Source organism: Lepisosteus oculatus, chromosome 10, assembly GCF_040954835.1.
Source record: "Lepisosteus oculatus isolate fLepOcu1 chromosome 10, fLepOcu1.hap2, whole genome shotgun sequence".
In the NCBI taxonomy this organism is placed as follows: domain Eukaryota; kingdom Metazoa; phylum Chordata; class Actinopteri; order Semionotiformes; family Lepisosteidae; genus Lepisosteus; species Lepisosteus oculatus.
The window spans coordinates 3,995,087-4,010,411 of record NC_090705.1 but is presented as its reverse complement, the minus strand read 5'-3'; the positions used below and the strand labels follow the sequence as shown (position 1 = coordinate 4,010,411).

Sequence of the window (15,325 nt, the reverse complement as noted above, 5' to 3'; positions counted from 1 at the left end):
CGTAAGCAAAATACACTGAACACCGAAAGTTGTCCTTTGTATAAAGTGCAGTGAAAGGACAAAACCAAAACCAAAAATCAGATTTTAAATACGCTCTTGTAGCACCACGGAAATCTGAAACCGTATGTAGGCCACTGGACATAATCAGAAAAGTGCAACAAACTACTCAATGATAAAACAATCCGGGCTATATGCCACTACCAAACACTGTACTCGTGCATCAATTAAGAATGGATACAGTGAATTGCAGCGAGCCATAAAAAAATCGAATTAGACTGGGATATATTTTATTTGCCACCAAAAAAGCTATGTTCCCTTTAGGCCTACTTCAATTTTCGTTTTTAAGATGCGTAAGGCAAAAGGACAAAATAGAAGACCTACCGATCGTATGTCATATTGGATTTTCTATTATTAAAACTTGCATATTTATAAACACTTAAGGCATTGTATAGCTATGCTAATAAGCTCCCGAAGAACATTCTTCAGGCCTAGTGCTCAATCATCCTTTGTTTTGCGAATGCTGCAGTTTATGTTACTCTATTTACAGTAAACTACTGGGGGAGACCATAGATAGTGCTTTTTTTCAAACCACGTCTAGCATTTTTCTTACTATTATATAAAAAGAAACGCGGCCTACAAAGTTTCCTACATCTTTGAACAGAACAGAACATCTTTTTTTTCCTGTGTAAACCACAGAAATGTGTTTTATGCTATATTTCATACAATAGTTGTGTGGAAAAATATAGGCTAACCTATTTCATGCTTAACTTGATTCGCCATATCCTGTGGCGCACAGCCTATTGTAAAACCAAACAACTGTTTTTTTGAAGGGAACCCTCTATTTAACCGACCAGAGGTACACTCTACAGAATGTTACGATCGGTCAAAGAAGCACATCAGAAGGTAATTATTCATATAATTGTTGTTATCATCTTTAGGTGTGATCTCCTCTGTCTTGTTAATAAAGCACAAATCTCGCATGTTAAAACAACGTGTTTGTTAATTCTTCATCAAAGTCGTCGATCTTTTTTGTTTGTAAGCCACGGGTCAGTGTGTTTATTTCCTATAATCACTATCACACAATGCTGAACATCCGTCTGCTTTTGATACTTATTTTCATTCACCCGAGTATTTTGTTCTATAAAGCAAAGAATTAGACAGATGTTTAACTAACCATGCTCATTTTAATTAAATAATCACGAATATGAAAACATTTTGAATATATTCTCAGAAGGTCTTAGTTTTATTTAACCAGAATATACAGTTTAAATCCCTCTATCTACAATTATGTACAGTATCATGATATACGGGGGGAAAGTGTCCGGTTAGCATTGAGGTCAAAATTCAAGGCACCATTGATAGTGTCTAGAGCTGCAGTGAAGTCCTTTAGTGAAAAATATGCTTCATTTCTCTTCCAAAATGCAATAAATTACATGCACACATTTTTACACATTATACACGTTCTTCTAATACCGACACATTGATATTTTGCATATTCCTTTTATAGTTAAAACGCAAGTCCAATACAGTTAAATATGTTTTTTAAACAGCGCTTTAATATAGCGTCCCTGCCCCAAGAACCAGTGAGTGCTGTATAGAGTTGGAGGGCTGCAGGTGAGAATTGATAGCGCCAGACGCAGAGTACCAAGAGCTAGGGTTTTCCAAAAAGTTTGAGGCCGCCGTATTCGTGTTTTGTTGATGGGAGTGCGGATTATGGGGCCTGGTGGCGCCCTGGGCGTCCCACACAGCGGGAGACTGGGGAGAATTGCACGCCATTGGGTCGCTCGAACTCGGACTGTGTTCCGGGGGAAGCTCTCCGTTCTTCATGATCTTCTTCAGCTTTGACCTCTTGTTTTGGAACCAGATTTTCACCTGCGGGGAAAAAGGCGTGCAGCAATCGGTTCATGTCGAGGCAAAGGCAACATGGAGCCTATCCGCACGTCAGCTCAGGTACCGCTTTACAAATAGTTACCAGTGATTATCCAGAAACTGCAAAATGAATATGGAATACAATACAATATGGAATTCTCATCTTCAGTGTTATGCGCAATTGTCTTTAAGGTTTCAAATTATAACCTAGTTTTACATCCATGCAGAGCTATAGAAATACAACGTCGTTTAACACTAAATTTATTTGCGTGATGATAAGGACTGGTCGAAATAAGGGACCTTAACCAAAAAAAAAAACAAAAAAAAATATAGCTTTTATTTGCTGCAGCGACGGCGTCTTCGGGAACTGTTAATCATATCAATTGGAACGGAACAATCAAGCAGGAAAGCTAGGGTTATCCGAGGCAAGGATAACAATCTCCGCAGCTCTATGCGGCGCCTATGAGCCGTGCATTCTATAAAACTTTCATTTTAGCTCCAAATTCCAGTTTATAAAAATGCCCCCTTTTCTACCAAGCGCATCACCAGATCGCAGTAAATCATTTTCCAAATAAAAAAAACAAACAATTAACGACAACAAAGACTTCAAATAACACAGAAAGCGACGCGCTGATTTATGTTTAGGATTATTTTTTGAACTATCAGAGGCGCCACCGCCGCCGAGGGTGTACCTGTGTCTGGGTGAGTCCGAGCGAGGCCGCCAGCTCGGCTCTCTCCGGCAGCGCGAGGTACTGGGTGTTCTGAAACCTCCGCTGCAGCGCGGCGAGCTGGAAGCTGGAGTAGATCGTCCTGGGCTTCCGGACTTTCTTCGGCTTTCCGTTTACCATCCTCACTTCGGGCTCTGGCACTTCTTTCTCTAGGAGAAGGAGAAAAATCGCCCCCCCCACACACTTTTTTTTAGAATAAAAAAGGAATTCCACATTTAAGAAACGGCGGACAAATGATTGAAAGACGGACAGCCACGCGGTTTAATCAAAACGTAACAGCTAAGAAAATTCAAAATAAAGTCGAATTAAAAATACAAACTCAAAAGGCAAATGCAGCGGCTACCAAACAAACAGAAAATGACCGGGCGTGTGTTCAAGATATAAGTAAAATGGATAGGCGGGAAGAAATTACACACAAAATTATCACAGTTCTGCGATGACTGACGATTCGCATCACGAATGTTATGAGCACAAAAGGTCTTTTGCGTTGTAATCATTGATAAAGGTGTGACATTAACCCCTTTTAGAGGGCACCAAGAGACACACTTTCTTCCAGACAGGCTTCACAAGCAATTAGTGTTCGTGGATGTAGGATTCTGGCATAATTGAAAATTAAATACTAGAACTGAGAATAATGTTGTCAGACATACTCAAATAGAAACAGAATTAGAAAAATCAGTTAAAATGAATTATTTTTCAGTTTCATATTTTGCAAAATTACTAGACCTTGTAAATTAAAGCGTAAATGACCCGAAATGAAAATGTACCTATAATGACAGTATTAAATGTAATGAGATTTTAACAATGATCTTTTCTTATTTGTTGAGAGTTTAAGAGTTTAAGCTTACGCATCTCCAACCCTGTGACGGCATTTTATAATGTATTCTCTGTTAAATGTATTTGTGTACCAGACCTTTTCCCTTGTTATAGCTCCGGGAAAACACACCATCGGATTTTTCGTGCTGCGCGTTAAAAAGCCATTTTTTTTGTCGCACCGAAGAAATTTAAACACATTCAAACGATAAAACCTACCAGTGACCCAACGGAAAAGAGAAGGTGAAACTGTAAATTGACCGTTTGTACGAAGTGCGTTACTGTAGCGAATGTACCCGATGCGCCTAGGTGCAGCAGCGTCGAAGAAACTTACCTTGTGGACTAGACTGTGCTTGTACCCTGCTGTACGTTCCGGCGTATTGGTGGTAAGCAGCGCTGGTATATGAATAATCTGGATATGATTTAGCGGGGTAATTTCCAGCAGATCCATTCACTCCATGATATTGATATTGGTAGGCATTAAGCGCTTTTCCATACGAAGTGGAGCTAGGCGAACAATAACCATGGTGGACCCCCCCAGCGGGGCTGTAGTACCCCGAATCCGTAGCTGAAGACTCGGGTAAAGTTGGAGACTCCTGAGAGGGATGATGCATCGCGTGATGTTGAAAAGGGCTCTGGAAATCGGAAGATCTTATGCTTGGAACTCTTCTGTCGAATACTCCAGTCATAGTTCGAGGAGCGCAGCTCGGGGGAACTTGGAAAGTGCAGCCAAGAGCTGTGGAGTCTAGACTGACATTGCTCGCGTTGTAGTTGACGGTCTCTCTTCCAGACTGCTGCCTGCAGTGCAGCATAGGCTTGGTTAAATCCTTAATTGCGCTCTTACGCACTGCGGGGTGGATCCGGCTCCATTGGTCAGAGAATCCAGACAGTAGTTACACCCCAACTCGTCCGACCAGTTTCGCACAACAAAGCTCTGCTACTACTACAATTCTTGGTACACTAACAGCACTGTGTCTTCTGTCACATCATAAACTGGAATATTAAGATGATGGACAGCAATTACCACAAAACCCAAATAAACAATTTACACTACCGATTTAAACAAACAAATTTACTAATAAATATTAAACGCTGGTTTACGACCTATCACTTAGACGAAGTCAGCATTTATCTCTGAAACACGGGAGAGCTAATAGCACACTTTGAATTTTGCAGAACGTCTTTTCTAAAACATAAGGAATACTCTCTTCCTTACACTGCCGTTAAAATAGCCGATGGACGAGCCAGATTTCCAAAATACAAAATTGTGACTCCGACAAGAGGATCTTCTCCGCTTCAAAACTAATTGGAAAAAAATAGAATGTGTGATTCTGATTTTAGTCTGTTTTTCAGAATTTATAAAAGGTCAAAACTAGGGCAGTGAGCATGAACGTAAAACAAAAGACGTTTAAGTGGTTTTTAAAAGTTTCTTAATGGTCTGATTTTAGGGAAGAATGAATGATGACTGAACGTATACTTCCCTGAACCTTTTAACCATGACGTGTCGTGGGATTTGACACCAAATGTAAAATACTGACCGTCAACATTCCTGTAACTGAAATGTCTGCAGTTACATGAAAAACATACAGTAAACAGTTCGCAAATGTACAAATGAATTAATCTATTTACCAAAATCGTTCCAAAATATAAACGAAAACATCTTAAAAATATATGCTCATACAGGTAGGAAACATTGAAACAGCACGACCGCGTTTCGCGTCGTTAATTCAAGTCAGGCACTGTGAGGAAGTCTTCTAAGTGTGAATCAATGACACCAGCGCAGATTTAATATTGTGTGCTGTGTATAAGTGGGACCCTGCTTCCACAAAATAAGAAAAATACCCATACGAATATAGAAGAGCTGACAAAAGTGATTTGTACTTTAACAGGGTATGTGTAAATCATGCTGTTAACAAAATAATAATTTGTCCGTGTTATTATTAATAATAACAACAGCGGTGATACGATATTATTAACAAATAATACTATTTTTATTGATACTATTATTATTGATAATAATTATTAACAATACAGTATTATCTCTGTTTAACCAGGTAAGTCAAATTAAGAACACATTCTCCTATATAGTGGCGACCTGTGTGTATGATAAAGTGAATGTGTCCTTTGAAGAACTCGGACTTACATGACTTAGACCCATTTAAGAAAACTCTTAGATACCTCCGTCATGGCAGTATCCAAATCATATATCTGATAGTGCAACTACACTGTTTTTATTTTTGGTCGGTGGCAGTGTGTGAGAACAGGATAATGAAAAGCAACAAAAATAAAAGTTTTCTGCATTCTACAGAGAAATGGCGCCACCCAGCGCTGACGATTTGCAAGAACAACAATACAAATTTTCAATAGCCGTATTTAACAAAAGTAGGGGTTTTGCATCAGACTTTCGGATTGTGGATTGTTGTTAACTTTTAAATGATTAATGAAAGAACAGAGTTTGGAAAAATTTGCTACAAAACCTGAGACTCATGTATTTAGGCTATTTGTATTCCCAGCTACTGAGCACATGAGGGATATCTGTAGTGGTATTTGCAGTCAGCAGGTGTGAAATAGTATACTGGAGTATTCATGATTACACATCCCAAAGGGACCATGCATGATCAATACAAGCGATGTAATTGGTGCATGGAGTAAACATCAAAGTATGCCTGCCTAAGTTCTGAAATGTACATTTGAAATCAAGTACATGAAATCCTACGTCAGATGTGGCCATTCAGTTTCTGAAAGGAAAACAACAAATATTTCCTACAAGGTGGGAAATGATAAGAAAAGCAGATGCAATCTAGTGCAGATTCCACGGATTTTAAATTCCATAAGAGAATTTCGAAAGAAGCTTAAATGTAAGAGAAAAGCTTAAACAGCAGGGAGCACAAATTATATTGATACTTTCATTCACTAAAAGCATTTAAAAAAAGGAACATCTTGTACTGTTCATTATATCACAGTACAAGAGAGCATTGTCCATCATTGTTTTTTCTCCTTACTGACATTTGCAAGTGCACATGTGGTTGCTGTATAAATGACAACCTGAGAAACTGTCAGAATATCAGTGTAAGGTTGTCACACACACAGTTCTGTCCAAAATATTTGCTTAAACAGATGATGTTTAAAACCATTTCGCCTCAGTAGTATTTTCTTCACCCTCCTTTGGGTTGTTAACATACAGAAGGTGCTTGAAATAACCAACTAGTAACTCTGTCACTTTTGGTGGGGATTTTTGCTTCCAGCTCCTTCAGGTCTTGCAGCTTGCACTTGTGAGCTGTCTTCTCTAGTTTATACCACAAATGTTCTTTTGGTGGGAGTTCTAGAGATCCAGTCAAGACCTGTGACCAGACGTGAGTGCTAGGACCTGCAAATGCTGAAGACTGACCTCCATTCTTCATACATTCTGAAAACATTCTTGAAGTAAGTACACTCTTGGACAACACAAGCTCAGGGTGTTTCACCCAGCTGTATTACGCGGTCCTACTTGATCTGGATTCAAATCGCTTGCTCTTTGGAAAATTCATGCTGTTTCTTTTAAAGTTGCTGTGGGAGTGGGCCATGCCCTTTTGAGGATGTTTTTGGAGACATTGCATCCTAATGATACCAGAGTTTTTATGATTCCCACTTGCTGCGACTATTGAGTTACTGTCCCAAATCGCAATTCGTTTGGCACCTTTGGAGTTATATGTGACTGTCCTCTTTCTGAAGGAGTAGCAACACTTCAATTAGTCTTTAACTTCCTGATTAACGGACACCACAGTCAAAATCATTACTAGAGCTTTTTGTCGTAGATAATCTTTTACCTTCGATCTCTTGGCACTTTACCCATGATGAGGTGCGAAGTCTTTGTTTGTACAGAGATACACACGGTATGTTTGTTTTTACGTATGGGGCATGAATAATTTAGAACTTTGAAGTCAGCAATTTTCAGTATAAATCCATCTTCTAACCACTTTATCCAATACAGGGTCATGGGGGAGCCTCAGCCTATCCCAGCAAGCAACAGACACAGGGCAGGATACACCCTGGATGGGACACCAGTCCATTGCAGGGCACACACAGACATAGACACACACACTCCAGGGCCAGATTCAACAGAAGCCAATTAATCTACCAGTATTGCTTCGGACTGTGGGAGGAAACCAACAGTACAGGAACACGAGGACACCATACAAAGGGCCCGAGCACTGAGAGGCAGCAAAGCAAACCATGTCTCCTCTCCATTGTTGGTAATACTATTCATATAATCAATACTATTTTTTAATGGTTTTACTTAATTGATACATTGTTGAAAGCTCTTGATGGGCATCTAGACTTTCTGTGTGTAATCAACGTTTTTTTGGAAAAGGGGACCAAAGAATTTAAATGCGAAAAGTCTTGTCAAACGGGGGAATAGAGATAAAGTATGCTTCAAAAGGTATTGGTGCTTTTTACTTTAGCTTTAAGGTCAGGCAGTTGCAGAATAATGAAAGAACAGGAGGCCCTCTGTCTCCTCTGGTCGTTGTGGGCGGTAGCAGTTAACTAGTGTGAGACTCCTGTCCAGCCGCTTCTTGAAGAAAGTCTCGGGGTATCAGCTTCAACACCATGATTGGGTAACCTGGATCAAGTGCCCTGGTCATCTTCGTTGTTTATCACTACAAAGGTTCAGCTCCTTCAGCCTGTCAGCATAGGACATTCCTTTAAGCCCTGGAATGTGTCTGTTTGCATTTCTCTGGACTGATTCTAGCGCAACCATATCTTTTCTATTACATGGTGACCAAAATTGTAGGCCATATTCTAGATTGGCCTTATTAGTGCATTATACAATTTTAACACAACACCCCCTTGATATAAATTTTATTAATTTAACTACTGTATATATCCTAAAATTTCTCCACATTGTCTAGATGCATGAAGATAAAGACCTAAGTCTTTCCATAACACCTAAATTATAATGCCTAACATATACAGTAACACCCATCATTTGCATTTGTTATCATGAGAATTATCTTAATGATAAGTACAACATATGTTTTATTTCTGGGTAACTACACCCATACATTTTATCATATTAGATTATAATAGAACAGATATTAGATCATTGGGACAGAATCGCTTTAAGCAGAGTATAAAAGTCAGTTCAGGTGGGTTGCTGCGTCAGCATGCGTAGGCTGCAAAGGACCAAGTTATAGGTTTATTTCAAACTGAAAAGAGATAACACAACGTTTCGGCTGTGGAGTCTTCTTCGGATCATGCGAAGAAGGCTCCACAGCCAAAACGTTGTGGTTTCTTTCTTCTCTTTTCAGCATGGAATAAACCTATTAGTTGTTTGTATAAAAGTCAGTATCTGGTTGCAGATCCCTTTGAGACAATAACTGCATGAAATCTGTGACCCGCTGAGCTCATCAAATGCTTTGTGTGGTCATTTAAAATGCTTTGCTTCAGCTACTTTGGGTTGATGCCTTTTCTTATTACATGCATTTTTTGCTTCAGCATGTAAAATGTTGCCCATTTGGATTCACTCTGAAGATTGACTTAACCAGTCTAAGATTTTCCACTTTTTTTCCACTAATGAGATCCTTGGATGCACTGTCGGAATGTTTTGGGCCATTGTCATGTGGCGTGGTGAAGCGGCCCTCAATATGAATGGAAACATACAGTGGTTGGCTACTGTTTTCCAAATGTCTTGTGTCATGTCGGATCTTGAAGAAAGCCTGAAAACATTCAGCACGGCTAGACTTGCCGCATACATACACACTCTGCAGATATAGAAAAGGTACACATGAAATTGACCTATTACAGTGCATGGAAATTGCTGCAAACGTTATCAGTGCAATTAAGAGGGAAGAAAAACTGTAGCATGCTGGCCCCCATTTATAGATTTTAAGAAGCAAGTAGCAACTAGTTGTAGTTTTGACTGACAGTTTTGGCCTCATTTCCTAAAGATCTGTAGATTCGATCTCAGGGTCAGCTGGTCATCCAGCAGTAAACTCTCAGGAATCTGGAGCTTATTCTTATTTTGCATGTGCTGGATGTGTTATTCCAAATGAAATGTAGTGTAGTCAAACGAAAATTTCATAAGGAATACATTGATCAGGCAACATTTTGCAAAATAATTAAAACGTGCGTGTCATTTTGCTTCCAAAAGTGGGTGAACAATATTACCATAATGCAATAAATGGAATTTTATTGAGGTCGGCATTGGCAGTGCCGATAAAGAATTTCTTTGGTTTTCTGTGTTCAAGGAAACTAATGTAGCATGGAAAATAATAATAATGAAATAATAATAATAATGAAAAAAAGACATGTTTAGGAACTCCTTAAACCCTTAAGCTTAAATAATTTGTAGGCTTAAAGTAAATTATTGTGAAAAAATAGCTAACATAGCCTTGCCTAAGATTATTCACTAAATTAATAAGTCTTCTCTGATATGAATCATCCTGGAAGTCCTTGATAACATAGTAATGTTCCCTAAAATGCTGGCTAAAAAGCTACTAAGATTTCCATTCCGGTACTTAAGTCTTCTTTTATTCTGTTTAACAGTTTTGTACAGATCCACTTCAATACACAACATAAAGACATTCATTAGGGCTTAAGCCTAAATAATGTACAAACGTGAAATCTGTCACAGTTAGTAGCCTTCATTTTTTGGAGACATCTGGAATAGACAAAGCCTGAAAAAGTGTTGTTTCCAGTCTTGATACAGGAAGAAACACTAGACCCTTATCTCTAATTTGTACTATTTCAAAGATGATGCACATGAAAAAGTAAAAATAGCACTGAAAGCATTTTAATGAATAGGCAGGTTTCTTCTCCTTTAATGATATATGCACTTTATACAGTAGTTACAGTATGTGGACATTTCACAAAGGAACACTAAAACACCTGAAGCTGACCTTTGTCAAAGATCAAACATATACATAATGTGAAATTAGGTTATAGAGGCACCTAGGAGCTTCAAAGCTTCTCGTTCATCAGTTACAAAAGATGTCAATGAACCACGAGGAATTCCTGCTTCTGTGTCTGAAGAACATTGTGATAGATAAAAGAGCATTTAAGAACGACTGTCTGACAATATGGAAATATATAAAAATATGTAAATATTAAAATAAGGAGCTAACGTAGAAGCACATGTTCAAAGAATAATATAACAGCTTGACAGGGCATGAAATTCCAAAAGCTGGTAGAGTTTTATTCAAATTAACCTGCAGCTACTATTGCAGTCAAAGGTGCTTCTGCCATGTATTGGCTTAAGAAGGTGAATATGCACGCAATCAACATATTTTAGGTTTTGGACTGTCACTGCAGTTTTTGCAGACTTTCATCTTCTTTAACCCATGAAGAAATCACACTTTTGTGGGTCTCCTCTGCCCTGCCCACCTTTGAGCCTGCTCGTCCTCTCCTTCCCGTGTGTGCGGTCACAGGGTTCATAGCTGTGAAAAACACACCTTTTCATATCTGTCTGTGACAAATCGGGTGGGTATATCTAAATTCGTGAGAACAACAAAAATTAAAATGTTCTGGCTGGGAGCTAAAGGTGAGTAACGGTGTCTGATTTAGTCTAGCCTCCAACTTTCTGTGTGCTTCTTGCTTGATATTCACCAGGCTTGGTATTTAACAGCTTAAAACACCTGATCTCCTGTGCCCAATCAAATCCCTCACTAATGAGATTATTGAGTGATAAGGTAACAGTCACTCAAGGGTTTCAAGGTCAGTCATAAAGTACCCAGTAAATCAGAATTATGCAAAACCCTTTTAATCAATATCCAAAATCTGCACACTTAATGTTTGTAAAAAAAATAATACATAGAGTGTTAACTCACTGTATTTATACATCTGTACTGATTAAGAGTATATACTGTGCATTCAAATACATTCATCTCGTTCTTCTTTCTCTTCTTCATCCTAGTGCCAACAACTCTTTTTCCTTTCAGAGAGAAAGGAGTAAATTATAGCTTGCTGGAAAGGGCTATCGTGACAAACTCTCCAGTCTGACTCAGAAACTCTGCTAGCTGTGAGTTCTTGTAGATTGTGTGGTAGATAATTTTTCTCTATTCTGGTCAGACACACAATGCCTGATAACAATACAATGGACATGGGAGATGAGGTGTTTCATCTAATATCAACAGCAAACAACTCATACTGTTAAAACGTATTGTCCACCCTTGGAAGTCTGGCTTTATTTATCCAACAGCTGGACTACTGAAATAAATTATTTGGAATTTTTTATGGCTCTGTGGCCCCTCCAAGAAACAGAAATAATTATTTTCTTCTGGGAATTTATTATCACATTTGTATTTCAATTGCATATAGAAAAGTATAAATAATGAATAATTTAATCATCTGAATATGAATATAAATAATTTAAATCTAAATATACCTCAGGCAGGTAGCAAAGGCCATCTAATTTTGTTTGCCTTACTTAAATTACTCCCTGACCAAAAATTACCCTTCTTTATAGAACCACACCACTATAAAGAAGGGTAATAAAAATAACCCTCTTGATTTACTGTAATAAACAAGTTGTTTTTGTGTTGTATTTCACAGAGTTAAAATGTAAAAACTTCAGTTAAGTCAGTCTTTTCAATGGAAATATAAATAAATTTGTTCTGTGCGTTATGCAGGTTATCTCCAAACTATGAGATGCCCGTGACTGCAATTTGCGTGTGTATGAGAGGTAAAGTTTGAACAACGGCCTAAACGCCACCTCTTTCCTGTACTTCCAAACCTTTTTGTGGTTTCTACAAAATTCTACCCATGCAGTTTCAACGTCCTGTGGAGACTCTGGTGTTTCCCAGTGAAGAGGGGAGTGAAAAGACAGGCTGAAGAGAGTACTGTAACGGAACAGTTCTTTCAGACACTATGCGGACGACACGATCCAGGGAAAAGTGAAGAAACACGGGGAAAAGATCATGCAGGATACGGGGATGAAAACAGGGGGCGTGTCCTTGGTGCGCTGGTGTTCGGGGGAGGCGTGGCCGAGGCAAACAATCCGGGAGAACATCCAAAGGGGAATCCAAACGAAAGTAAAAGTCCAAAACCAGGCGGTCCATCCAAGACAAACAAGATTTAGGAACAGGAACAGGAAATAAAACCTTGACGGGACCAGGCGCTTCCAGGTCCCGGACTCGCACGATACGGAGATCAAATGCAGAGCCCTGAATAAAGTGAGCGTCTGGCTTTTAAGGAGAACTGAAGGGGTTAGAACAGGGAGCTGGCGATGAGTGGAAAACAAGGAAGGGCTTGAGCGTCCTTAAGAGGAGGGGTCTACAAACGTGACAAGTACAGGGTGCAGAATGCTACAATATACTTCATTCTGATCCAAGTTCTTTAACGCAGTATTTCTCCAACTTTTCCATCCTGTGGCACTTACTCAAATATAAAACGTCTGAGGCACACTAGCCCTCGTAACACACACATGACAAATCCAAGCACATTTTTCATGTTACAGACTAAGCTTATTTCTTATTTAATATGATTTTGCATTTGTAGTGACTTGCCTTATGCTTGCATATCCTTGCCCCAAGCCTATACTATAAGCACCTAAAATCACCAATCTGGTCTTTTCAGTTTGGTGACAACATGTGGATGCTTTTCTAAGGCTGAGTCTTCTGTCTGAGTCAAGAAATACAAAATGATTTAGCTGAAGACGTAATCAGATGTAATCCAATCTAATAAAACATACTGCATTTTTAATTAAAATATGAAAAGGGAAATATTGCCTCCATCAGTTACTGTACTGAAAAAATTACACCAGTTCTTTTTAAAACCAGCAACATTATATAATTTTTCTCAAAGGCCCAAGAATATCATGCAGACTCCTGTGTGTAACATCAGACAGTGATGAAAGGCAAATTGCTGCAACAGTTTAGTGACATTTCTTGGAGACTTCTTGCAAGCCTGTGTCTTGGATTGCAAGAGTCTAAACAGGGGATAAAAAAGAAATCCTACCCAGGGAATGGAATTCATTGTGAGTGAAACACTTACTATAGATATTGATAACAGTTATATGACTTTCTGACAAAAGATGTATTGCATAAAAAGATTACCATTTTTACTTGAAGCTGTTGATCAATTTTGTATTTCAGGTTTGAAAGTTATTTTTTTAGTGTAGATGGAAAGTTACATTATATATAACCTGGGCATCATTTTTGTGTAATATTCAAACTAAAAATTTATTTTCCTCCATAGAAGTCATAGAGTAATTGATACCTCTTGAAATCCATCATGCGTACTGAATGTCATTAGTTGTACGGAAGAATTTCTAAGGAAAACTAGAATGGGATAATCCACCGTAATACCTAAACCAGTGCTGGGAGAAATTTTGCTATTGAGTACATGTCTCAAAGTGGTGGCAAATTCAAATACAAGTCTATTTGTAAAAAAATGTATTTCTGATTGCTAGGTATGGCAGTTCAGAATATTTTGATTTCATTTAATTACTGTTGATTCAACCAGGGGTTAATGTGACTGTTTTTACTGTAATGCAGGAACCAGTTAAAGTTGAAAATGTTCCAAGTACAGAGAGAAGATGCAATGAAAACAAGCAAAAAGTGGTATTTCTGCGATTCCCCTTCAATCGAAAATTATGTGTTCCTAAAGTCTTGTACTCTCCTGTCATTAAGAGGAAGCTGGAAGATTTGTTTTGACCTAGATTAAGGGAATGCTATCTTTTCCTTGTGATTTCACAAATCTTCCTGCTTCCTTTGAGCTAGTCCCAAAATGTTTGCATCCCCCAATGTATATCTTCACAATTGCAACAGGAGTCTTGCGACAGTGCAGGCACAAGTTTATTTTCCCAATGTTAAAGCCTCACAAAATGAAATACCTTGCTACAATCCTTAAATTAAATATAAGATAATTCTCTTTTACATCCCTCTCTAAACGCATCTAATGTGGAGGAGCTCTCAACTATGTACAGTACTTGAAAGTCTTATTTCGGGTTGAGATTCAAGGTCAGAATGTCTGCAGAAGGCTTTAGACTCGGAAAATAATGGAGATATATCTTTCACAATGGCAATTAGGAATGATAGGGAAACATGTACTGTATAACACCCCTTGAGCAATGCAAGATGTAACAGCATGCTGATATGCAGCAGAAATTAAATTTCTGAGGAAAGGAAGGCTCAAAAACACTTAGAATGGTTTCTCCATTTAGAATGGTTTCTCTCTCTGTATATTATTAGAAACAGGCACCAATGTGGCTCCACTTAAAGTCTTTATGCTGTAAACATGTACTAGTGTCATTTGCGTAATCCCTGTGGATGAAATGAACACCATCTACATTCTGGTCACACAGCTCCTGAGCTGTTTTGAAAGACAATGAGTTAAGGAAAGAACAGTGTTAAACCGTCAGTCTAGTATTAAAGCACAAATTCATCAACATGCAGTGCTTCCTTGTGCATAATGTATTACATGGAATCTATGAATACATTTAGAATTAATTTGAAATAACCGTCTTGTGTCTAATTATTTTGCAGCGTTATTTAAATTAAAGGCACATTAAAGTAAAAAAAAAACGTGTTTCCATGTTGCAGATGGAAGCAGTTCATTTAAAGTCGGCAAAAGTACAATAATTATTATTGACTATGACACTTTTTTTTGCTAACTTAGAACTTTTATTTGGGCCTGTGACACCTCACGGTGTCCTCGACGTTAGGAAAGCAGCTTCTGTATATTAAATCATCCGATTGATGCTTTATCTAAAGGAACTTATATTTGCACCTATTTATACAGCTGAGTACGAAGAGAGCAAGGATGTCCAGCACAAACGTATTTTAGGCATACGTATTGCTGTTGTACTGTCCTGGTACTGTATAAAATCTGATATAAAAGCAAAAAGGGTGTAACAGAGTGTAGCATTTTGTATTTATTATCATTCCGAAGGCAGAATATCTTCGGTGAACTACGTGCTCTGAGCCAGAAGGTGGCGC

The 15,325-nt window shown here is 38.4% G+C and overlaps 1 protein-coding gene across 1 annotated transcript; it reads right to left on the bottom strand.

Moving 5' to 3' along the window:
• Positions 1 to 1,164: 1,164 nt before the first annotated feature.
• Positions 1,165 to 4,195, bottom strand: dlx5a (distal-less homeobox 5a). The gene is made up of 3 exons (XM_006636028.3): positions 3,745 to 4,195; positions 2,562 to 2,746; positions 1,165 to 1,872 (listed from the first exon to the last, which is right to left on the bottom strand). The coding sequence occupies exons 1-3, from the start codon at positions 4,097 to 4,099 to the stop codon at positions 1,555 to 1,557; spliced, it is 858 nt and encodes a 285-aa protein (XP_006636091.2). The 5' UTR covers positions 4,100 to 4,195; the 3' UTR covers positions 1,165 to 1,554.
• Positions 4,196 to 15,325: the final 11,130 nt, after the last annotated feature.